General features: G+C 41.2%; 1 protein-coding gene across 3 annotated transcripts in view; it reads left to right on the top strand.

The window, feature by feature from the left end:
• The window catches only part of LOC144509216 (protein tyrosine phosphatase type IVA 2-like), a 106,136-nt gene that overhangs the window by 42,783 nt on the left and 36,483 nt on the right, over window positions 1-26,870 (top strand). For all 3 annotated transcript variants that reach the window (XM_078237717.1, XM_078237716.1, XM_078237719.1), the window contains exon 2: window positions 23,370-23,961. In XM_078237717.1, the coding sequence (XP_078093843.1) occupies window positions 23,866-23,961 (96 nt within the window). In that variant the 5' untranslated portion in view covers window positions 23,370-23,865. The remainder of the gene's footprint in view (window positions 1-23,369; window positions 23,962-26,870) is intronic.

Raw genomic sequence — 26,870 nt, 5'->3', positions numbered from 1 at the left:
CCAGCCAGCTATGCCCACATCCCACAAAAAAACCAGCTTAACCCATGCACCAGAAACAACAAAAGTACACCCAGCCCTGTTGTGTAAAGCCCTTCTCTCCAAAATATGAGTTGTGCCAAAATAAGGCAAGTACCGAAGCACGTGACTCTCAAGGCGCAAGTTAATGTGTGATCAGTAGTCTGAACTTAGCTGGATGAATGTAGCACCACGACACTTGAGCTCGACACCATAAGCAGCCCACTTGATTCAAACTCTCTCTGCCACATTGCAACAACTTTTACTATCTTCAAGGCATTATATAAATATACCACCCTGCAGGTATTTTACAGAGACATTATAAAACAAAGTATGGCACCAAGCTGTATGAGATACCAGGTCAGATGGTCAAAGATGCAGCTTTTAAGGAGTGCCTTAATAGAGGAAAGTGTGGTAGAGAGATTGAGAAGTGTGCCCTGATTTTGGGACCTTGACATCTGAAGGCATAGCCTTAACGGTGGACCAATTAAAATAGATAAACAAGAGGCCAGAATTAGTGGAGCGTAGGTATTTTGGAGAATTGTGGATCTGGAGGAGGTGAAGTAGGGAAGGACAAGGCCATGAGAGACATTTGAAAACAAGGGTGATTTTAAAATTAAGGGTTCTTAACCAGGAACTAATGTATGTCATGGAGTACAGTAATGATTGGTGAATGGGACTTGCTGCGACTTAAAACAGGGGCATTTTTGGCTACCTCAAGTTTACAGAGGATAGAAATTATGTGGGAGGCCAGCGAGGAGTGCATTAAAATAATGAAGTCTGGAGGAAACAAATACAAGAATGAGGGTTTCAGCATATGAGCTGAATTGGATGTTGTTACGAAGATGGAAGTAGGCATGAGGTTAGAAACCCACCTTGGGAACAAAAGTAACACAAGTTACAAACTAGCTGGCTTAACTTCATGCCAGGGAGAAGATGCAGTTTGCAGTGGGGATTGAAATCAATAGCTTCAATCTGCCCGGTATTGAAGGAAATTAATTCCCACCCAATGTGGCATGTTACATAAGCAGTGGAAAAGTCAAGAGAGATCATAGTGAACTAGAGCTAGGTGTCATCAACGTACATACATAAACATGGACCTTTGGGTGGTATTGCTGAGGACCAACATGTAGGTGAGAGAGGAGGGAGCCGAGGATAGATCCTTGAGGGTATATCAGAAGTAATGGAACAGAAAAAAGCCATTGCAAGTGGTTCTCTGGCTACCAATAGATCAGAATGAAACCAGGTGAGAGCAATCCCATCCAGCTGGATGATAACAGAGAGGTGCAGCATCGCTTTCCTCTGCTATTTTTGCTTCCAGTTTAGGTATTATAGACCAGGTGCTGTTGCTGAGACAAGGTTGAAAGTTGCTCACTGGGAAGCCCTTTTGATGAAGGTGGAGGAGCAACATCATGGTCAATCTTTTTGAACAATGAAGTGTCGACTCTTTACAATGTGCCATCTTGAAGCTTGTATTATTTATTACTTGACTGCTGGATCTCCAGTGGAGTTCAGGATTAATTAAAAGCTGTACCATTTTATAAGGCAAAAACTTGTATTAATGGCTGAAATGATTTGACTGCAGTTATTTTAACTGACTCAATGGGCAGTGAGATACTGTACTATTGATATATTTTATGTTTTAAAGTTCAGTTTTGTTCTACATGCAGTCGGTATGTCTGGAAAACATGTAGCTGAGATGCTGGGAAGCAGGATAATTACTCATTTTAGCCATGTAGTATTTATTTAGGAGAGAGATAATAGTGTTTTGTTTATAGATGAAAAAGTCCCCTGGGGTTTTTTGATTAAAGGAATGGAAGGTGGGTTTGGGTATACAGGGTTATGTGATAATGTGGTTAATGGGAGGAGCTAGGTCTGTAGCAAGGATTTTGTGCTGGTTTAGTTTCAGTTCAGAATTCCGTTTCAAAACTTTTTGAACGCTTTGAGGCTTTTGACACATTTTATCACAAGTATGCCGAGGTTTGCGAACTATTTAAAGTGGCATTTGCGTCTAAGAGGAATGTTGCTTATTTGGAACTAAAGTAGTGATAAGTTTCTTTTTAACTATTGTTCAACTGTTAAATGTTAAACTGCTTCATTTTGTTACATTTAATCTCGAGTAAAGCTTATTTTGATAAAAGATTCCTAATTTGTCAGTAGAATTACTCTTGGAGTGAAACATCCTATCCTCACATTTATGCCAAAATAGAAAAATTGTTGGCTTCATAATATACCATGGGGTTTGGGTCCAGGATCCTAACAGCAGTGTGAAGAATATTATCCAGAAGATACTTGGTATTTTGAAATGAGAACTGGATTATAAAACCTATTGCGATTGTTTGCACTGAAAATCTGAAACACATTTGCCTCTTATTCAGTGAGCTTGAATATTTAGTAAATTGGACAGTTGGGAATTTATAGATCTGCATTGCCCACTCGGTTTTATAATATTTACAGACTTGACTAGAAAGATGGGCATCAACTAGATTGACATCATCACACATTACTAGGAATCTGTCAGCTATATCAAGTGATGTAATTGAGCCGAATTTGGGTGGCATAAACTAGAGGAATACAGCTTGATTGTTTCATTAATATTGTCTGGACTTGAATTGAATTTCTGCCTTCAGTCCAATCCCTGTTGGTATATATGTGTATGCATGACTGTATTTATGCATACATAAGTTTTTGAAACTGCAGTTACCTGGGCATTACCTCAGTTATTTTGATTTTCCTCCGTAATTCGCAGTCACTCAATACACGAGAAGAGCTCTCAACCGGAGGACTCTGATTTCATGTTACATAAGCAGTGGAAAAGTCAAGAGAGATCTGTTGCATATAAAATCTAATAGAAAAATAACTTTATGCATAGATATTATATATAATGTGGGCATTATAAGGCAGTAATGCATTGAGGGGTTCAGATGAAATTCTGAATGTTCAATTAATCAAAATCTCTAGACTCTGTTGCATGTTGCTGCTTTGAAGCATATTTTCAACCATATCTTGCCTTGAATTTTAAAAAATGTTTCGTATTTTTATTCGGGTGAACAAACCATATTCCTGACTTTCACAGACAGAGCATATTACATATTTATTACTGTTTGGATGTAGTGCTAAATAGGGACAGTATAGCGAGGGGGATTGGCACTTTTCTGAAACAGAGCGAGAGTTCACGCAGCTGTTACTCTGCCCAGTGCGAGGGTTAGGGGCATTTGCTCAGATCTAGAGAGGAACTTGCAGTAAGAGGGGGAGGATCCAGTATTTGTGGTTCATAGAATCATAAAACGTTTATGGCGCAGAAAAAGGCCACTTGGTCCATTTGTGTCTGTGCCAGCTGAATTCAAGCCACCCAGCCGAATCCATGAAATCAGAGTCCTCCGGTTGAGAGCTCTTCTCGCCCACCAATGACGTAGGTAAAACTAGGAAAGGGACTTTGCATAGAGAGAATGAGGAACTAAGCACTAAATTAAAAAGCAGAACGTGAGCTATGTGCAGATTGGCATTGGATACATTAAGTTAAAGAGATAAATACATGGCTCAAAGACTGGGTGGGAGAAGTGGGTTCCAGTTTGTGGGGCACTGACACCAGTATTGGGGAAAGTGAGGGCTGTACCAATGGGGTGATCTACCTCTAAACCGTACTGGGAGCAGAATTCTTGTGAATCGCATAACTAGGTAAGTAGAGAAGGTTTTGAACTAAATAGTGGGGCCATGGGATCAAATATGGGCAGATATGATGGATCAAAGGGTAGAGACAAGGGAAGAGAGGAAGGTATTAACATGGGAAATGATAGACTGTGATAGGAAGAGACAGAGTACAATTCTAAGAATAAATCAACAGATATGGCTAGAGGTTACAAAATTAATCAAAGGACAAAAATCTGAATGCATGCAGTGTTCAAAACAAAAGAGGTGAATTGATGTTACAAATAGAAATTAGTAAGTAGGATCTAACATCCATTAAAGAGACATGGCTTGAGGATGATAAAGATTGGGAACTGATTATTGAAGGTTATGTGAAAGATAGAGTTGAGTAAAGATGAAGGGGTAGCTCTGTTAATTAAAGATGACATTAGCACAGTAAGTTCATGAAACCAGGATATAGAAGTGGTTTGGGTTGGGATGAGGAATGATAAAGGCAAGAAGTCACTTGTGGGAGTGATGTACAGGCCCCTTAACAGTAACACATTGCAGGATGGGATATCAAAGAAGAAATAATGGGAGTTTGACAGAAAGATATTGTGATTGTCCTGGGAAATTTGGCAGATTGTGTTGCAGTAACTCTGAACTGTCTACATTAATCCCAAAACAGACATCCACAGCATTTAGCATGCATGGCTTTTCTATTTAGTGGTTTCACTGTCAGTTTTGTGGAAGTATAATCTTTCTCTTCCTCCTTTAGTTCTGAATTTACAAAATATATAGCTCACGTTTCCTATAGTGAGTTCAGTGAGAGAATGTTTGGGAATCAGTGAACTAGTTCAACCTTTAAATCCTGCACTCTGCTTCTCCACGTGGAGTTTTTTTTGTGACAGTTTCCATTTTACATTGCCAGACCATTGGCTCTAGTCAGATACTGATTTTATCTTCCAACTCCACAACCTTAATTTTAGCTTGCTAAGTATCATTATATTATTTATTTAAGTTAATTGCAGTCTGTAATTGTTGGGTTCAGGGAAGAGTGGGGGCATTTGACTTTGCCAAAACCACCAGGAATTTTAAAATGATTTGGAAAATAATTTTAGAGCAAATGGTTCAACCCGAAGAATGGCATGCCATGTTTTTGTTAAAGTGATAGCACAAAGGTTCAGAAAAGATCTTAAACTATAAATGTGAGCTTGATTTGTTGTGAAACCTGACTCTCATTACCAGTTTGCCCTGTATGGAGTTTCTAGAAGATTGTGCTGTCCTGTGACAGTAGGTAGACTGCTATCGAGTAGAGCAACAAATACACATTTTAGTAAATGTTGAATAGATGTATCTCAATGCCTTCTCTTAGCAGCAATGAGAATACAAGCATTGATTAAAGACTGCAGCACATTTTGGCCTGATGGAATATCTTAATTCCCTCTCTGTTACTGTTTACCCTGCATCTGTCTCTTCTCTTTCCTCCCTCGCCAACTCCCATTCCATTGAAGCATTAAATCAGATTGAATCAAGTAACTGGAAAATGTTGCCTAATACCCATGAACCTGTGCTTGTCAGTACGCCAGAAATGCAATCATACTCCTGATTTGCAAAATGACCTTCCTTCATTGCAGCTTTCCCTTTTTTATAACTAGGTTAATGTGTTTATTGGGAGCAGTGTGAGATGGAAACCGATGTCTGTACTTTACAAAAACAACTTTAGCTCTTCCCTTGCTCAGGAAGCTAGACTTGCACAGAAAAAACACTGTCACTAGGTTGTCATGTGCAAGTTGCTGTATTGCTTAGTTTCCAATCTTTCCAAGCTAGTCTGAGGATAATTTTACACGGAGGTGCAACATTTAATTCATACAAGGAAAATAATTCAAGGCCAGTTTTACTTGATTACCTACTTCTGATTGTTTCAGAAGTAACTTCCCTGTTTCTGTTGATGAATTATGTTAACCATATGGTGGAGCAATTAATGAGGGTTGGCATTTTTCCCCTCTTTGCGTGGAAGCTCTTGTTCATGTTGCATCTGCGTGAGGTTTATTGCTTTTTTTTTGCCGCCGCCTCTACTTGCCTTCAAAAGTCAAAACACTCCCAGAGTTTTAACGGCAGCTTTAAAAATGTGACCAACTTTAACCTTCACAAAGTCAACTGCACATGTGAGAAACCCCTATCTGTGTTCAAATTGCATGGTGACTGACTTCAGTAATGTTTATAGTTAGTTACTGAAAACATACCTTGTGGCAAACAATTTGGGTGGCTGTGGCAGGAGGTGGGGGGGGGGGGGGGGGGGGGGGGGGGAATGCTGGCATTGTTGGGCAATGAGCCAGTTTCCCCAAGCAGTTAATTTCCCTTTGCTGTTGTGATTTCTGCTGTTTTGTTGCTGATGAACCATTTGGAAGATTTTAACTACCTTTCATAAAGCTAGAAAGCTCATAAAATAATTACCATGTTTAAAAATTATATTTTAAATTAGTTTTCCTTGCTGTACCATTTCATTTCTAAGCCACCTACAACAGAGACCTCCAAGAATGTCACACCTTGTGTATCCTACCCAAGTATCATGTTGCATGTTGAAGACATTAAATTTTTGATTCTTGCTTTTGTTGATCTTTGACCTAACTAGGTAATACACTTCTGGTAGTGCAGTCAGAAAGTCTACCGAAACTGTCAGGGAACTTGAAGCACAAGCTCCCTTCTGTCTGTGGATTAAAATGCCAATTGAGGAAACATTGTAAAAGTGAGGTAATTCATTGTCCCCACTGGTACAAGGGTTTAATTGCAATTGTGACAAGTTTCTAGAGATAGTCAATAATCACACAGGATGGTTACACCACAGTGGAGGCCATTGGGCCCATTACATCATGTCAGTTCTCAACGAGCAATTTAGCTGGTCCCACTCCGCAAGCCTTTCTCTTTGACCTACAAATCTTTACTCTTCAGGTGCTAATGCAGTTAACTTTTGGAAGCCAGATTGAATCTCTGTCCACCACAGACTCAATGCACCCCAGATCCTAACCAGTTGCTGTATAAAACGGTTTTATGACATCTTGCTGTTAGTTCTTTTTCCAGTTATCTTAAATTGCTGTCCTCTCCACTAATGGGAGCAGTTTCTCCCTTTACTATGTCAAGGTCCCTTAATTTTGAACATCTCAAATGTCTCTTTTAAAGAAAGCAACCCTAGCTTCTCCATACTATCCTCATAATTGAAGTCCCTCATCCCTGGAACCATTCTTGTGAATCTTTTCTGCACTCTTAGAACTTTCATATCCTTCCTAAAGTGCAGTGCTTGGAATTGTACATGATATTCCAGTTGAGACCAAACAGTGTTTTATAACATTTCATTACGACTTCTTTAGTTTTGTACTCAATGCCCTTCGGTTTGTAAAACCTAGAATCCCATATGCCTTTTTAAGCATTTTCTTGGCCTGCCCTGCCACGTTAGATGATTTGTACGCATAGACCCATTGGATGTCCCTGTTCCTGCATTTCCTTTGAACTGTGCTATTTATTTTATACTGCCTCTCCACTTTTGTCTGGCCTTAATGTATCGCTTGATTCCTCTCTATTCAGTTGCATCTGCACATGTCCACTCATTTCATCATCCTGTCTGTATCCTCTTTGAAATTCATTACTATCCTCACAGTTCGCAATACTTCCAAGTTTTGTTTCATATGTAAATTTTGAAGTTCTGCCCTGTATACTCCAGTATAGAATCCCTACAGTGCAGAAGGAGGTCATTTGGAATATCGAACCTGCATCAACAACAATCCCACCCAGGCCCTACCCCCGTAACCCCACGTGTTTACCTTGCCAATCTCCCTACACTAAGGAACGATTGAGCATGGCCAATCCATCTAACCTGCACATCTTTGGACAGTGGGAGGAAACTGGAGCACCCAGAAGAAACCCACGCAGACACGGGGAGAACGTGCAAACTCCACACAGACAGGTGATCTGAAGCCGGAATTGAACCTGGGTCCCTGGCGCTGAGAGGCAGTAGTGCTAACCACTCTGCCATCCAAAAGTGTAGATCATTAATGTATATCAAGAAAAGCAATGACCTTGATCCAACTCCTGGGGTTCCCAGTGCATAAACCTTCCTCCAGTTTGAAAAACATCTGTTCATCACAATTCTGTTTCCTGCTTTTGGACAAATTGGTATCTGTTGCTCTTTTTTTCCCAGGGGTTTCCACTTTGCTGCCATGTCTGTGATGTGGCATTTTATCAAACATCTTTTGGAAATTCTATGTAAACCACAAGACCCATATCAATCCTCTCTCTCTTGCCTCTTCACACTCAATCAACTTTGTTAAACAGTTTGCCTTTAACAAATCAGTGCTGGCTTTCCTTAATTAATCCACACACCCAACTGGCCACTAATTTTAATGTTCTGGATTATCATTTGTAGAAATTTTCTCAGGCTAAACTGACTGGCCTGTAGTTGTTAGGGTTATTCTTAATATCCTTCTTCAGAAGGGTGTATTATTTGCAATTTTCTAGTTCCCTAGCTGCCACCATGCAATCTAAGGAGGATTGAAAGATTATGACCAGCGCCTTTGCAGTTTCCAACTTCACTTTCCTGGGTATCCTCTGATGCATCCCATCCAGTCCTGGTTACTTATCAACTTTATGTGCAACTCACCTTTCCAATACTTCTGCTTTAATCAATTTTTGCTCCATCCAGTTTATCTCAACTACCTCCTCTCCCACGCAAACAGGAAATGCTGGAAAATCTCAGCAGGTCTGACAGCATCTGTGGAGAGAGAATAGACCCTGAGGGTCATCCAGACTCAACGTTGGTTCTATTTTCCAGTATTTTCTGTTTTGTTTCAGATTCCAGCATCCACAGTATTTTGCTTTTACTGCCTCTCCCACTATGACTTAGGCATCATCATCATTGCTAAAGACCTAAAAGATGTCCTTTTTACTGTTTATATGACAGTTGAGGTTGGATTCTCTATTATGTTAGCTACCCTTCTATTCTCAAACCTTCAATTTTCCTTTCTGAATTCCTTTTTCAATTGCTCTCTGGATTTTTTATATTCAACCTGGTTCTCACTTGTATTGTTAGGTTTGCATTTTTCTTCATACACCCATATTTCTGCTGCTGCACCTTATACTCAATCTGTTTCATCATCCAGGGAGCTTAGGCTTTGGTTACCCTAACTTTTTATCTCATGAGAATGTATCTTAACTGTACCTGAGCTAGCATCACTTTTAAAGGCAGCCATTGTTCTGTCACAATCTTTAAATCGAATTTACCTGTGACTGGTCTGTTATCACCCATAGAAATTGGCCCTCTTGCAATTAAAATAGTTTTACTCTGGAAAAGGGGCAAGAAGCAACCTGTACTTAATCACTGTTCCCCAAATGTTCCCCTACTGACACTTGATCCACCTGACGGAGCACACTCCCCAGAACCATAACCAGCAATGTATTTTTCCCTTATTGGGCCAAAACTATTGAACAAAGATATTTCAAGGCCATTTCAGTGGACAGTTAAGAGTCAACCACATTGGTGTGGATCTGGAATCATATGTCAGCAAGACCAGGTAAGTATCACAATATTGTTACGATGCAGAAGGGGGCCATTCAGCCCATTGTGTCTGCACCAGTTCTTCAGCTGACTCACTGTTGAAAACGGTTTTTCTCTCATCATATTTGCTCCTTTTGCAAATCACTTTAAAACTGTGTCCTTGTTCCCTTTTAGAACAGAACTATTCTGTCTAGCCCCCTCATGATTTTGAACATGACTAGCCCCTCTTAGCCACCTTTCCCAGGGTAAACAGTCTCAACTTCTCCAATCTGTCCTCAACTGAAGTTTCTCATCCCAGCAACCATTCTTGTAATGCTCTTCTGCACTCTCTCTAAAGTAAGAAGTCTCAACACCAGGTTAAAGTCCAACAGGTTTATTTGGTAGCACAAGCCACAAGCTTTCAGAGCGCTGCTCCTTCATCAGGTGAGTGGGTGTTCTGTTCACAAACAGGGCATATACAGACACAAACTCAATTTACAAAATAATAGTTGGAATGCGAGTCTTTACAGGTAATCAAGTCTTAAAAGTACAGACAATGTGAGTGGAGAGAAGGTTAAGCACAGATTAAAGAGATGTGTATTGTCTCCAAGCCAGGACAGTTAGTGAGATTTTGCAAGTCCAGGCAAGTCGTGGGGATTACAGGTAGTGTGACATGAACCCAAGATCCCAGTTGAGGCTGTCCTCATGTGTGCGGAACTTGGCTATCAGTTTCTGCTCAGCGATTCTGTATTGTCGTGTGTCGTGGCGAACACTTACCTGAAGATCAGAGGCTGAATGCCCGTGACTGTTGAAGTGTTCCCCAACAGAAAGAGAACACTCCTGCCTGCTGATTGTCGAGTGGTGTTCATTCATCTGTTGTCGTAGCATCTGCATGGTCTCCCCATTGTACCATGCCTCAGGGCATCCTTTCCTGCAGCGTATCAGGTAGACAATGTTGGCCGAGTTGCAAGAGTAGGTACCGTGTACCTGGTGGATGGTGTTTTCACGTGAGATGATGGTAGTTTGCTACCCAGCCTTCAGGAGAACAGTGACCACGACACCACACAATCCTGCCACAGCAACCTCTGCAAGACGTGCCGGATCATCGACACGGATGCCATCATCTCACAAGACAACACCATCCATTAGGTACATGGCATATACACTTGCAACTCGGCCAACATTGTCTACCTGATACGCTGCAGGAAAGGATGTCCCGAGGCATGGTACATTGGGGAGACCATGCAGACGCTACGACAACGGATGAATGAACACCGTTCGACAATCACCAGGCAAGAGTGTTCTCTTCCTGTTGGGGGACACTTCAGCAGTCATGGGCATTCGGCCTCTGATCTTTGGGTAAGCGTACTCCAAGGCGGCCTTCACGACATGCGACAACGCAGAGTCACTGAGCAGAGACTGATAGCCAAGTTCCGCACACGAGGACAGCCTCAACCGGGATCTTGGGTTCATGTCACACTATCTGTAACCCCCATGACTTGCCTGGACTTGCAAAATCTCACTAACTGTCCTGGCTGGAGACAATACACATCTCTTTAACCTGTGCTTAACCCTCTCACCACTCACATTGTCGGTACCTTTGAGACTTGATTACCCGTAAAGACTCGCATTCCAACAATTATTTTGTAAATTGAGTTTGTGTCTTTATATGCCCTGTTTGTGAACAGAACTCCCATTCACCAGATGAAGGGGCAGCGCTCTGAAAGCTTATGGCTTGTGCTACCAAATAAACCTGCTGGACTTTAACCTGGTGTTGTGAGACTTCTTGCTGTGCTTACCCCAGTCCAACGCCGGCATCTCCACATCATGGCTCTCGCTAAAGGACAGTGGTGAACCTGCTGGATTTCCAACAATTGGGTCGTGTCATGATCATTAATAATGAGATTTGCATTTTATCGCAGAGTTATTAAGTTCAATTTTCTCCCAGTTGCCTTGATCAGATTTGAACCTGTCTCCGAAACATTCGTCCAAGCCTCTAGATTACTAGTCCAGTAATTTGACCACAATGCTACTATTCCTGTATGCTGTGCAGCTGTCTTGTGAGGAGCAGATTGATGAGACGTGAAAAGTGCTGTTAAGAGGTGGAGAAGTGAATACAACTAAATCAAATAGTTAAATTGCAAGTATGTGTATACTGACAAAGTCTGGATGTTTATTGGCTGCTGGTCTATGTTTCCATTTTGATCAGCTCAAAGTAGAATTCAGAGCTTAGATTTTAAATCAAGGAACCTCTTGATATTGGCAGTAAATCCTTGTTCCAGGAATTCAAGTACCTGTGCAGAGTGGCCATGTATCTGCTTTTCTTAGCTGCTTTACTGAGTACAAGATACCAAGAATTAAGTATGACTGATGAGGTGTAAACCTAAACATTATTTTGCAGAATTCAGCACGTACTGCCAGACAGCCAGATATACCACAAACCTACCTGCGACTTGGCAGTACACTTAAGCTGTTAATGCAGTTTTAGAAATTGAGGCATTCTTTTTAGTGGTTTATAGACCGACTCTACTGAGGAGATTAAAAATAACTGACCTAATTGAAAGTTGCATATGTCGTTAAATGTTGACGAGAAATACCTGCCTTTGGAAATTAAGAGGAATTCTCTTATTTGAACCATGGCTATAAATCGTACTCGACTCTAGTTGAGAAAGTTTTTATTATGGAAAGTATTCCAACGATCCAATTAGACAGTACCTTTTTTTAGCCTGTGCAGTAATCACCAAGCCAGGCAATCGCTTCCACAGTGGTTAAATAGAACTCTGAGCTGTCCATGAATTTTGTCAGGGGGCAGTCTTCAATGATGCGAGTCATTGATTTGGGTGCATCACAGCTGCAGTCTGGGTGCTCTGCAAGACTCCACTTGTGGCAATTTGCCACACAAAGGCCTTGGTCAATGTGGAAATGGTTGAGGAATATCCAGCACTGGCGTTGCAGGTTGAAGCCGGGTGGGCAGGCTGTGAGATCAGTGATGAGGAAATGGTGTTTAATGGTGGCGTGTTGATTGCATTCCAGCTGCCACCGGGCCTCTGCTTTTATTACTTGGCACGGTGGCAGTAGCCATGCAGGTTGGTGTGGTGGGAGATGAGCAGCCAGTGTATTAGTAAAGTTGATATAGACATTCTCCAGGAGCTTTCTTGTTGCAGTCTCCCTTATGTGAGATGATGAGATGTTGCTCAGGACTGGGAGTTTAGGGGAGTTGAGTTAATTGGAGGGTATCTGAGTTGATATATATTGTTGTGTTGAGCTGGTTATCTATAAGACTTGTATGGGGTGAGTTGTACCCATACTGGTGCATAGTACTCTACAGTTGAGGAGACAGACGATGGCAAGAGGATTGAGAATCTGCACCCCATGAAGACATAGCAAGTTTGCTGAGGAGCTTGTTTCACGTTTTGGTCTTTGCTGCTGTCTTGCTCAGGTGATGAGATAAATGGGATGTTGTTTGTGATTGAGTCTCTTGCCATTCAAGGAGACTTCCATTATGTTACGCCTTTCAAAGCCACATGACATTCCAAAGTACTTTCTAGCCAATACTTGTGTAAAAGTCGGGCTTTTTAGACCAAATTTTTAGGTTAAAAGTCACAGCATTGACTTTTACATGGGTAATGTTATTGAAGGATTGACAAGTGCTTGATTCGGGTCGAAAGAGGACCATCACAATAGAATAAAGTAAAAACTAGTAATGCCCAAGAATTCATAATTCTGTAACATTTATTTACTTCATAACATAAGAACTAGGAGCAGGAGTAGGCCATCTGGTCCCTCGAGCCTGCTCCGCCATTCAATAAAATCATGGCTGATCTTTTCATGGACTCAGCTCCCCTGACCCGCTCGCTCACCATAACCCTTAATTCCTGTACTGTTCAAAAATGTATCTAGCCTTGCCTTAAAAAAATTCAATGAGGTAGTCTCAACTGCTTCACTGGGCAGGGAATTCCACAGTGTGAAGAAGTCCCTCCTCAACTTAGTCCTAAATCTGCTTCCCCTTATTTTGAGGCTATGCCCCTAGTTCTAGTTTCACCCGCCAGTGAAAACAACTTCCCTACATCTATCTTATCTGTTCCCTTCATAATCTTATGTTTCTATAAGATCTCCCCTCATTCTTCTGAATTCCAATGAGTATAATTCCAGGCTACTCAGTGTCTTCTCGTAAGCCAACCCACTCGACTCTAAAATCGATAACATTGCAAACTATTCATTTCATCTAACACTGTACAAGTATCTACAGCACTCCACAATTGAAACCCTTCTAAATCGCTGAACAATTCATCCCTATAGCGTGGTTGTATAACATCAATGGATCTTCATCATCACTGATAACGCCGGTAATCTTGGCATCATCATTCCACAACTAATCATCCTCCGTACCGTTAAGCACATGTGATATTTTAGAAATTATTCAGAAATGATTCATTGACAGTATTGGGATTGAGTTTATTCCACGAGTCCATGACCCATCGCTACAATATTGAAAGTGAGTCTGCTCGCGTACCTCCACCTTTTAATGAATGTGGTTTTCACCATACAACATCCAATTGTTCCACATCTTTCTGATGCTGTGCTGGAATTATTTATTTATACACACATCCAAGAGCTGAACAGGCTGCTGAGAATAATTACCATGCCAATATCAGTTGATCTCCCATCACTGACTACATCGTCGACAAAGTGGATTGAGTATGTCCCAGATGAGTAAACCTTTCTCTTTGCCTAGTCCTCCTGGTCTCAAATTCTTTGGTCCATTTCTTGCAACCGTCTTTTATGAATGTAGTTGAGGAGACTGGGTAGGATACCAGGAGGTCCCTTGCTGTATAGATTATTGCGGTGTGAACTTTTGCATCCACCAGATCTAAAGTTTATTTATTGTCACAAGTAGGCTTATGTTAACATGTCAATGAAGTTACTGTGAAAATTCCCGAGACGCCACACTCCGGCGCCTGTTTGGGTACACTGAGGGAGAATTTAGCATGACCAATGCACCTAACCAGCACGTCTTTCGGATTGCGGCACGGTAGCACAGTGGTTAGCACTGCTGCTTCACAGCTCCAGGGACCTGGGTTCGATTCCCGGCTTGGGTCACTGTCTGTGTGGAGTTTGCACATTCTCCTCGTGTCTGCGTGGGTTTCCTCCGGGTGCTCCGGTTTCCTCCCACAGTCCAAAAGATGTGCGGGTTAGGTTGATTGGCCATGCTAAAATTGCCCCTCAGTGTCCTGGGATGCGTGGATTAGCGGGTAAAATATTTAGGGATATGGGGGTGGGATTGTGGTCGGTGCAGACTCGATGGGCCGAATGGCCTCTTTCTGTACTGTAGGGTTTCTATGATTTCTATGATTGTGGGAGGAAACTGGAGCATCCGGAGGAAACACGCGCAGACATAGAGAACATGCAGACTCCGTACAGACAGTGACCCAAGCCGGGAATCGCACCAAGGTCCCTGGCACTGTGAGGCAGCAGTGCTAATCACTGTGTGATCGTGCCACCCTTAGCAGACACAGATTCTGTTTGACAATAAGACCAGCAAGTGTCTTCAGTACAGCATTCCCTGAACTGTCAGCCTAGATTTTTGTGCTCGGTACCTGGAGCTGGACTTGAACCCATAATATTATAATTCTGAGGCAAGAGTGCTACCACTGAGCAAAATTGCATGGTTTTATGTTTATAATGTCAAAGGTGGGTGTGGATAGAACATTGAATAATTTGCACGAATGGCTATTACTTGTGGGAGAAACAGACACATGGTTGCTTATAACTGCTTTCTATTTGTGTAGGAATATGTATCTTATCTTTTAGTTGTCCAAACCGCAACATTTTGAATGGACCAAATATGGTTGCCTCAGTATGTTTTGCAAGTAATTGGCAGGAAAGTTTCCTGTGTTCCTGAATGGTTTACCATATTATTTCCGTTTTGCAGTAAGGGTGTTTCAGCAGTGAATGATAGCAGCCAACTTTGTGGTAACAAGGTTCCATCCTAAAATTTCTCTGCAGCCGTGTACCACAGCTGTTCAGAAGGGGAACTCACTCCTGACTTTGTATGCAAAGTATGTAGAAGAATAAATAGCATCACAGAAATCAAGTGACCGGTCTTTCAAACTGCAAAGTACACAAGCTGACACGGCTGATTGAAGAGTGAAGTTGTAATTTTGAATGTGACCAGTATTGAAGAATAGCACAGAAATGTAAGCTTTCAGTTTAAGACAACTAAATCTCATTACTGACTGATGGCTGGGGAAATAAAAAATAGTAAGAAGCCTCACAACAGGTTAAAGTCCAACAAGTTTATTTAGTAGCGCAAGCCGCTGGCTTTCAGAGCGCTGCTCCTTCATCAGATAAGTGGGAGTTCTGTTCACAAACAGGGCATATAAAGACACAAGCTCAATTTACAAAATAATGGTTGGAATGCGAGTCTTTACAGGTAATCACAGGTAATTGATTACGTGTAAAGACTCACATACCAACCATTATTTGGTAAATTGAGTTAATTCTTCAAATTTAATTCCATTACACTCTAAGTTTTTATACTGTTGGAAAAGTTTTGACCTGATTTTATGATGCCTTCTTAAGACTCCTGTCAATACTTCAGCAATGTCAGCCAGCTGAGTCAGGTAATTCACGTTAGGGGGCTGAGGGAAGGCATCATTAATTCAGACATCAGTCTGCTAACAGTGAACTTTGGATAGATCTCTCTCTGCCTTCATTGAAATTTAATTACAATAATTTTTGGCGTTCTAGTGTATAAAAATAGCATTCAGCTCTCAAAGGCCCATAATGAATGGTCATTCAGTAAATAGACCAAATGCTCCATTTAAGAATTTGTTGAAACAGGCTTCTTGAAACCTTGTTCTGTGGCATTAATACAGAAGGTCTTATGCAGGTGAAGGTTGCTGCTCATCTGTTGAGGGGAGTGATTTAAACTCTGATCCATTTGCCGAGAGGCCAAATTGCAGTGATAAGGTATCTGAGCACTAAATAGAAAGGCCTCTGATCTAATTGGTAAATTTTACAATGCTCTGTTCATATATCCATAAAACGTAAAATACCTGCAATGCTGAGCCATATTTGCTAAGTGTTAGTTGCATATTTTAAGAACAAATACTGTTCCAGTTCTGAACATGGTAAATCTGCAAGTTGCCAATTAATTTTTTCCTGTGTGGGTAGGGTTCAAAATTGGGGGGAGTATTTTTATTCAGGATTGACCTATATGAACAAAATACAATAATTGTTATAATTGCTTATCTTTTATAATTGAGCAGTAATCTAGGCTGTGCAATTTATTTCAATACACACAAACATATGAATTAGGAGCAGGCGTAGGCCACTGGCGTCCCTCGAGCATGCTCTGCCATTCAGTAAGGTTTTGGCTGATCTGATTGTAACCTCAACCCCACATACCTGCCTACCCCCTTGCTAATGAAGAGTCTGCCTATCTCTGCCTTAAAAATATTCAAATTCTCTGCTTCCACCACCTTTTGGGGAAGATTTCCAGAGACACACGGTTGTCTTGAAAGAAAAAAATTCTCCTCTGTCTTATGAGTGACCCCTGGTTCTAGATTATCCCACAAGAGGAAACATCCTCTCCACATCCACTCTGTCAATACCCCTCAAGATATTGAAGGTTTCGATCAAGTTGCCTCTCCACCTCTCCAACCTTTCCTCATGAGACAGCAATTCCTGGTATTAGTCTAGTAAACCTTCTCTGAACTGTTTCTAATGCATTTACATCTTTTTGTAATCAATTTCTCTCACAATAAACAACATTCTATTAGCTTTCCTAATTACTTGTTGTATCTGTGTACTAGCCTTTTGTAATTCATGCACCCAGGTCCTCCTGCATCTGAGTTCTGCAATCTCTCACCATTTAGATAAACGTATTTTTTATTCTTCCAGCCAAAATGGACAATTTCACATTTTACCCGCATTATACTGCATTTGCCAGATTTTTGCCCACTCAACCTACCTATGTCTCTTTTTAGCCTCCTTGCATCCTCTTCACAACTTACTTTCCTATCTATCTTTGTGTTGTCAGCATTGCCAAAGTAGGGACAAAATTTGTGTTTGCCACCCTACCATGCACAATGGACTAGCCCATCAGTTATAGCCATTTTGAGGTTACGTGAAGAATAGTCGCTTGCACAAAGTAAGCAAGCAACAGTCATTTGAAGAACCATTCCACCATTTTGGATCAACTATCAGGCAAATGTGGATTCTCTTTTTAAAGTTTTTATTTCCTGCCTTCCTTTTCTGAAGATACTAAGTTGTGGGGATACAGTTCCATGATAACTTTTATGGGCCATTGTTAGTGTGTTGGCCCAGAAGGCAAAGTGCTGGTAAGCCAATTGAACTGTTGAGCCTGGTGATATTCTCACCTCATTATGATTCACGGAATAAGACCAAGTGTCTGACTGCTTGACCCACTTTTTTCTCAGACCAATGGTAATACTGCTGCTTACATTTCTGCTGTGATCAGCTACCCAGCACAGACCAGAAGTGAGACTAGTTATGACTGGCCTCTACGCCAGTCTCAATCTACTAGTTCAGGGTGTCCAAAGGGCAGGTTTTCGATCATGTGTAACCCTGGAGCTCTGACAATTCAGTCTTGTTGCACTTCAGGTTCATATTCATTCGTTTGTTGTGTTTGTTTTTTGATCTCCTACTTTTAGAAAGGATCTTGATTTTATCAGTGTTTCCATCCTAGTCAGAACACTGAAATCTATGCTATTAATGTAAGGTAAATGTAAAGTGTATTCTAAACATGGACTGAAGCATTAAATAGCTCCCAGAACATCTTTTCATTGCAACTGTGAGGTGCTCTCAAAGCTTGGACAATCCTACACTTGGATCATTTGGGGTCCTTTTTATTTTGTAAGCTTTACAGGTTATAGCACAAACTGCATTAATCACCACAGACATAACAATGAGCAATCCCTATCTTTCTAGATGTGTTTTATGGATATTTAGGCATTTGTCAAAATCATTTAGGACTAAGATGGGAAATGCCTTCACTCTAAGGGTTATGAACCTTTCCAATTCTGTATTCGAGAGTTATGGGTGCTCTATCTTTGAATATATTTAAGGCTCGGATAGTTGGATTTTTGGTGCCTCAAAAAAAACAGCAGGATATGAGGAGCAGGCGGGAAAGTGGCATTGAAACCCAATATGAGCTTTGATCATATTGAATGGCAGAGCGGGCTCAACAGACCATATGGCCTTCTGCTATTTTTGTTAATCCCTTCCTTACAATTAAGTATCATTATTGCAAGAACCTTTGATAATACAATTATTGTCTTGTGCAATGTTAATTGAGTTGCAGCCAAGAGATTTGGTTGGCAAGTTTTTAATAAATTATGGCCTGATGCCAGTTAGAATTTTGAAAGTAAAATGTATCTATTATTATACTCGAGAATCTGCCTAGACCTGCCTTTGTCACTTTTGTTCAATGAAATATTGCTCAAGTGAATAGACTTGTGCGTGCATCCCCCATTTCCTTTGCCTCTTGGTTGGCAACTGTTCCTTGAGCCATCTAACCCCTAAGCTCTGAAATTCCCCAAACTTTTCAGGCACTCCGCCTCTCAATTTAAAATTCCCCTTGAAATGTGCCATTTTAGTCATCTATTCCTATATCTCCTTTGGCTCAATCTCTGTTTTTCTTGTATGAGCCTGTGGCTCCTTTTTCTTATTCTTTGCTCTCATCATGTTTCAGACATTATCACCTCTACCATTTTAACCTTTCTGATCCCCACCTTAGCACCTGCATATTTCCTTTCTTCCCCTCCGCTTTTTGCTTGTTCTGTTCCTCAAATGCTGATCATCTGGAATATCTTCTAGAGTGTTAGCTGTTAGCCATAGCAAATGTGTGGGGTTACGGGGATAGGGCAGGGTAGAGGGCTTGGGTAAGATATTCTATTAGAGTTGGTGCAGACTCAATGGGCCAAATGGCAGCCTCCTGCACTGTAGGGATTCTATGAAGAAGGGTTTGCATCTGAAATGTCAACGGGCTCCTGTTTTCTTGATTTTGTTGTCTGATTTCCTTGGCTACAAGTTCAAAAATAAATTGAAAAAAAGTCCTATTGTGATGTTGCTTTAAGGGGTGATACAAGCACTAATCAAGAACTTGTTTATGAAAAGTCTGCTAAATTGAAAAGGAATATGTGGATTGTTACAAGAACTCGCTCGGATCCTTGCAGTTTTAAGTTAAAGATTAAATGTTTGACCACATTTCAGTGTAGATGTTAGCTGTAGTGTAGGTTGAGGTATATGGAGAAAAACCCTTTGTAAATAGGTCATAACACTGCGATACGTGCCATCATAGAATCATTCAATGATTCCAGCACATTTGGCCCATTGTGTCCTTGTTGGCGCTCTGCGGTAGCAAAGCACCTTGTGCTACTTCCCTGTCTTTTTCTTGGTACTGCTGCAGATAATGATTCATTGCCTCTTGAATGCCTCGATTGAACTTGCCTCCACCACACTATCAGGTAGCATGTTGTAAATCCTAATTACTTACTGCGCAAAAGATGTTTGCTTCATGCCACCATAGCTTCTTTTGCCAATTACCATAAATCTGTCATAGAGTCATAGAATCATAGAGGTTTACAGTACGGAAACAGGCCCTTCGGCCCAACCTGTCCATGCCGCCCTCTTTTTAAACCCCTAAACTAATCCCAATTGTCCGCATTTGGCCCATATTCCTCTATACCCATCTTATCCATGTGACTGTCTAAATGCTTTTTAAAAGACAAAATTGTACCCTCCTCTACTACTACCTCTGGCAGCTTGTTCCAGACACTCACCACCCTCTGAAAAAATTGCCCCTCTGGGCACTTTTGTATCTCCCCCCTCTCACCTTAAACCAATGCCCTCTAGTTTTAGACTCCTCTACCTTTGGGAAAAGATATTCGCTATCTCGCTGATCTGTGTCCCTCATTATTTTATAGACTTCAATAAGATCACCCCTCAGGCTTCTACGCTCCAGAGAAAAAAGTCCCAGTCTATCCAGCCTTTCCTTATAACTCAAACCATCAAGTCCCAGTAGCATCCTAGTAAATCATTTCTGCACTCTTTCCTAGTTTAATAATAACCTTTCTATAATAGGGTGACCAGAATTGTACACAGTATTCCAAGTGTGGCCTTACCAATTTCTTGTACAACTTCAACAAGATGTCCCAACTCCTGTATTCAATGTTCTGACCAATGAATCCAAGCATGCTGAATGCCTTCTTCATCACTCTGTCCACCTGTGACTCCACTTTCAAGGAGCTATGAACATGTAACACTAGATCTCTTTGTTCTGTAACTGTCCCCAACACTCTACCATTAACTGAGTAAGTCCTGCCCTGGTTCAATCTACCAAAATGCATCACCTCACATTTATCTAAATTAAACTCCATCTGCCATTCGTCAATCCACTGGCCCAATTGATCAAGATCCCGTTGCAGTTGGAGATAACTATCTTCACTATCCACTATGCCACCAATCTTGGTATCATCTGCAAACTTACTAACCATGCGTCCTATATTCTCATCCAAATCATTAATATAAATGACAAACAACAGTGGACGCAGTACTGATCCCTGAGGCACACCGCTGGTCACAGGCCTCCAGTTTGAAATCCAACCCTCTACAACCACCCTCTGCTGGTTGTAGATTTTGTATCCATTTAACTACCTCACCCTGGATCCCGTGAGATTTAACCTTATGCAACAACCTACCATGCGGTACCTTGTCAAAGGTCTTGTTAAAGTCCATGTAGACAACATCAACTGCACTGCCCTCATCTACCTTCTTGCTTACCCGTTCAAAAAACTCAATCAAATTTGTGAGACATGATTTTCCACTCAAAGCCATGTTGACTGTCCCTAATCAGTCCTTTTAATCCTGTCTCTCAAAATACCTTCCAACAACTTACTCACCACAGATGTGAGACTCACTGGGGAACAGTTTCTCTTTCTCTCTTTACTCTGTCCAGATCCCACATGACTTTGAATGCCTCAATCAAATCTCCCCTCAACCTTCTCCGAGAACAGCAGTGCAGCTCCTCCAATTTATCACTGAGCTGAAAGCTTTGCGTGGAAGTGTTGTTACAACATCCCCGTATTCTTAGTAACCACTCTTAACTTCTGCATCTTTTTAATTTGGAGTTTAGAAACTGGAGAGAACCTTAATTGCTGGTTACAAGAGCTGAAGCAGGACGTTCTGGATTTGTGGGGGAAGGAGGAGGAGGCAAAAATGGCACATTTATATCACAATCACTTCGGGCTGCGACGGCCCAAAGACAACAGAAAAACAATGTATGGCCTTCCCTATTGAAGGACACTAACCCAAAATTCATCTCTCTGATATGCCAGATTCTCGCTCCAAGCACTTCAGTTTGCAGTTGTAAGCGTATAATCTGGGTTCCAAGTTCCTATTCTCCAGGCAAATTCCAAATTATCACTGGGATATCAGAAATTTGCTGCCTTGTACCGTGATTCATTCTCAAAGAATCACTATACTGTGCAAGAAAATATTTTTCAAAATCAGGAAAAGTATCATCTTGCATTTTATTGATGTTATTTTTCACACCGCACCCTCGGGCCTGTAGAAATTCAAGCTCGCCTTTGGAGTAAACACATGTGTCTGGTTTAGGAAGACCACTTTTAATCTGAAATTTTGCTCGGGTATGAAGAATATTTTGAAAGCTGATCTTTATAACCTTTCCTGAAGCACAGTTGTAATGTAAGAGTAGAAAGCGCTCAGCTGTTGTTGCCAGTGTTTGAGAGCTTTTTGAAAGCCCAATGGTAGCGACTTTTTGAGATATGAAATCTAGCCGAGTGCTCAGAGCTCCAGTTTACAACTTGTGCTGAAAGGCTGTGTGCAGTATGTATATGGAATGCAATGCACCAAGACAAGATCTTGCCACGTAATTGCAGAACTCGAGCTGCCTTTCTGATCTGCAACAGCTCACTGAGCTGGGGTGCCAGCAAGGGGCTGAACTTCAGCTTAAATGTGAAGCTGAGCCTCACCACAAGACGCTTAGTGTAGTTTGTTCTTAAGCTTCGAATTCTGCTGCTACTTTGAGAATAGAGAAATGGAATACAGGGACTTAATTTCCTGTCTGCCCCCAACCTTGTGGAGTGCCTCAAGTTTTCAGCAGAAGTTAGCAGGTCTTTTTTATTACAAGCCATATTTTGGTTGAGGATCTTTTATTTTTAACTTGATATTCATATTATGTTTATACAGTCGGATTTTTATTACTGCAGCAATAGTTCAGTTATGTGATCTATCATTCTCTATAAAGCATCCACTGTGTGGCATACAAAGGGAATGGTAAGCTTACACTGGATTCATAGGCACCTATCTCCGCAGAGACTCAACTGTAAGCGTGCAACAAAATCATACAGAACAGGATTCGATTCCTGTTCAGTTAATTAATCTTGGAGTGGCAATAATGTGCTTCCATTTCCTTCAGTTCCAGTATTATTATTTATTGCCGTCTCTGGGGATGCTGCTGAAGAATTGCATGTCTTTCCATGATGAGGACAGGATTGGTCTGGGTTGAGACAACGCTCAAAAGTTGCCCCTCAGCCAAGGTTGTCATTGTTTAGGCCCGTATAAAGAATGGCCAACTTGGACAGGCACCAGTGAGAATCTTGTGGAAAGCTAAGAATCAGAGTACCGTCAAGGAAGGCAGAAAAGTGGGTAAAATTACAAAAGACAAGCTACTCTTGTCGCATAATTGCCACCACAGGGAAAGGTAAACACATTTTCCAGGCACCTCCAGTTAATTCCCTCGTGACAGTGTCAAGCTCAGTTAGTTATTCTTGACAGCCAAAAGCTCAGTGCAAGCTTTGGACATGACAAAATCCCATCAGGATTTCCTGGGAAAAGGCCTCTGAAGAATTGATTAAACAGCTTCAGCTATTTGGAAGTCCACTACATAACATTTTTTGGAGATGCTGGGGAGAGTTGTGTTTTGTACAGTAATGGAATTGGGATAGAAAGTAATATGCTTGGTGAGAGTAATGTGGAAGGGTTCTTTGTATGTGGAAAGAGTATTAATGTTTGTACTTAACGCCTTCCGGCATCAACATTCAAAACACTTCACATAATGAGTTTCATGTAATGAAAGGTTTGACTGTTATTTTGGTTGTACTCTGTATAAGCTGTAATCCTTTACTGAGTGATTCCTTCTTTTCTTCAACAGAAATTCAGTGGTATTTCCGGTTGCTCATTTATGGAGTTTCTGAAGGGCAGCAGGGACTATTGCCAGGCACAGCACGGCCGCCTCGCAGACAAGTGAACTCGAGGTCTCTCCCGTCTCCACTCCACGAAGAAGCCACCTTAAGCATAAAAGTGCCAACAGCAAACTGGGATTCACCTGGATACTGGATTTAAAAATTGGATAGTTTGTGAGAAGCAGAGGACATTTGTTCTTTCGATGACCTAGTCTGGATGGGGTAAATCTGCTCGTGTTTTCTGCAATTGGATGCTTTAAAGAGCTCCATTGCACAGAGACACCAACTGAAACGTGCCAGTCTGAATTGGACTTCACATCACGTGTGCTGAGTCCAGTTGTGAGAGTGGAGGTTTTAAAAGCACAAGTACCAACAGTGAAAAAAAGCACGCGGTGCTACTTCAGAGGCTCTCCCTTTTTTTAATATCATTTTTTTTTCTGAAGTTGTACAAGTATTGCAGCCACAATGAACCGCCCGGCCCCAGTAGAAATCAGCTCCGAGAGTATGAGGTTTCTCATCACACACAACCCAACCGATGCTACCCTCAACAAGTTCACAGAGGTAAAAACAAACTTATCTTCAGATCAGCTTCGTAAATAATGTGATCAACATGGAAACTGATGCAATGTTTTCACTGCACTGTGCAATCCTCTCTGGGCTTTTGGTTCAGATGTAGCCCTGAAGGAGAGATAAAGCCCTAAAAGGAAACAAATGGTACTGTGTGATTGTCGTTCACCTTTGGCACTTCAAATCGAGCACAGTTAGAGGAAGATGGTCTCCTCTCTACACATAACCCCCCCCCCCCCCGCCACGCAACCCAACAAATGCAAGAACCCTAAGTAAACATATTTGTGCATTCCTGGCCAGCACTGGTGGCCAAAAGTCCACAAGACAAAACAGTCTTTGCATTTAGCATTCATAGACAGCCAGTGGGTGGTCTTACTGGAAAATGGCATGTGGATGAGCATGCACAAATTGAAGTCAGCTTGCACAAGTGGAGGCTTTTCTCAGGCAGCATTGCATTATCAACAGTGTCAAATTGCTGGCCGTTTGCCGGTGTTTTTTCAGCCTGCCCTTAATGCCTGGCATGGTGATGTGCGACAGCAACAATGTTTAACTCTGCTTAATTTTGAAAAGAAAAACCCTGCCCCAATTCTGGTGCCTTTTAATCATCTTTTCCAAACAGTAATCCCCTTAATACTTTGCAGAAAGAAGCAAAATGGTACAAGAGTATGAATTCAAAGGACTAAAGGTTGCACCTAAATTAATAGATACAGCTTAGTAGAAACCCTTTAATTCAAACTTCTGGAATGGATGTGCTTTTATTCCATTTACATAATAAATGGTTAAATGGCACTGAATAATTAGTCTTAAACAGTACAACAGGTTCTCCTCATCTCCCGCATCCTCCCTGTCTCTCTCTCTCTCTCCTCCCCAGCGGGCTGTCTCTCTGGCGCCCCTTCCCGTCACTCCCCTTTTTCCTAGTATGTAACTGGTATTGGTAAGTTACGTTGTGGAAATTGTGTATGAATCTGTATCCTTCCATTATATCCTACAATATGTTGAAGTTGCTGATTTCTGGTAACCATATTCCTCTTGTCTTCATTTTGCAGTGTAAACAGATGGTTATGTCCTCTGAATTCAAACCTTTGGGTTGCTCTAGCATGCCAAATTGTGAAGGTTTCTTTTGTGCTGGCTGTGGAGTCCTATGAAATGGGTTTATCAGTCAGTACAGTTTGTAACCTAGAAAGGTATATGCTGTAAAACTGCCAGATTTGGTTCAAATCTATCATCTCTCTGAGGATATTTGGAATGCCACACTTGTGCATGACGTGAGTTGTGCTGAGCTTGTTGAGTCTCATATATTGAGGTGATGTGAAGGAAGCTTTGCTCTCTTTTCTGCTCTTCACCAGGTGCTTGAGACTGTCTCTGGGTACAAAATATTTAACTCAAAGCAGGGTAGAGTGAATGATCAGGCAGATTGATCTCCCAGGCTAGGATAGAGTCAGTGATCAGGGTAGCCGATAAGGTTAAACCGAGGCATCGCCTGATTAAATATTTCAAAGCCATCTCGGCCTTTTGGCTAAAATGAAGCATTAGATCAAGCCCAGGATGGGATGCAATGCCTCATCTTGTCGGCTTGGATCTTGTTTGTCCCTCTCACAGGGACCATGAATTGGAATCGATTTGAATTTGGAATAATTTTTTTTTACAAAGTTCTGCAAACCAGGGCCAGCAGTAAAACATGGGGAGTGACTTGTTCATGTGAATTAATGGTAAATGTACGCTGTGGTTCTGCAGTGGAAAATTCTACATTTGTTTGCTTTGTCCACAGTGGCTGCAGGAGATCATTTTTAATTATTATGTTTGAAGTGGCATTTAACATGTTTCAGCCAGGAATTACATCGTTCCAGGTGTTTACTCAGACATGGCTCAAGTTATTATCTCATCACCATACATCAATTCTGTCTTAATACTCTGTCTTCCCTCCAGTTAAAGGGTATTCATTTTTGTTAACCATAAAGATTTTTATTGGTTTATTCCTGTGATTTCTGCTGCCCTGTTTAGCAGTACTTATTTTTGCAAATTAAGTTTTCCATATGTTGCACATTTTTTTTTCTGGTCCTTACTGTAAATGGCATTTGTGGGCAAATTTAAATTTAGGTGTCAGGAATGTTACTGTTGTACGATTGGTTTATCCACGTTAAAAAAAATTAAGATAATTAAGTGAGTGCAAGACTATTGATCCAGAAACTTGGCTAATGTTCTGGGGACCTGGGTTCGAATCCCGCCACAGCAGATGGTGGAATTTGAATTCAATAAGAAAAAATCTGGAATTAAGTATCTACTGATGACCATGAAACCATTGTCGATTGTTGGAAAAACCCATCTGGTTTACTAATGTCCTTTAGGGAAGGAAATCTGCCGTCCTTACCTGGTCTTGCCTACATGTGACTCCAAAGCCACAGCAATGTGGTTGACTCTCAACTGCTTCTGAACAAGGGCAACTAGGGATGGGCAATAAATGCTGGCCAGCCAGCAATGCCCATGTCCCATGAATGAATTTTTTAAAAAAGGTTCCGCAACTTGTGGCAATTATCTGAGCACAATTTCACATCCAAAATTTTCACATCCAAAGTATGATTCTGTGTGCTCTCACATATGCAAACACACAGAAGTTTGAAGCCTTCATTTAGGTTTCATTGTGTCTGAATGGTAATTGCCTCGTTATCTATAAAAATGTTATAGATTGCATGTATGTAATAGATGTATTTGAAGAGATAAATCTGTAATGAAGTAGTTTAACTTTAGAATCCAATTGGTTTATGCATATTGTAGATTACTTGCATCACTAAAAGTATCATCAAAGTTCAAGTCTTTATGAAGAGTTCTGTTCTATGTATACTTCATGTGATGGCCTTTCCTTTGCCTGTTGATCTCCTGAATTGAAGCTGGTACCTAACTGAATC

Source organism: Mustelus asterias, chromosome 21 (genome assembly GCF_964213995.1).
Source record: "Mustelus asterias chromosome 21, sMusAst1.hap1.1, whole genome shotgun sequence".
NCBI lineage: Eukaryota > Metazoa > Chordata > Chondrichthyes > Carcharhiniformes > Triakidae > Mustelus > Mustelus asterias.
Note: the sequence above shows the minus strand (reverse complement) of the source record. Positions and strands in the feature narration are given on the sequence as shown.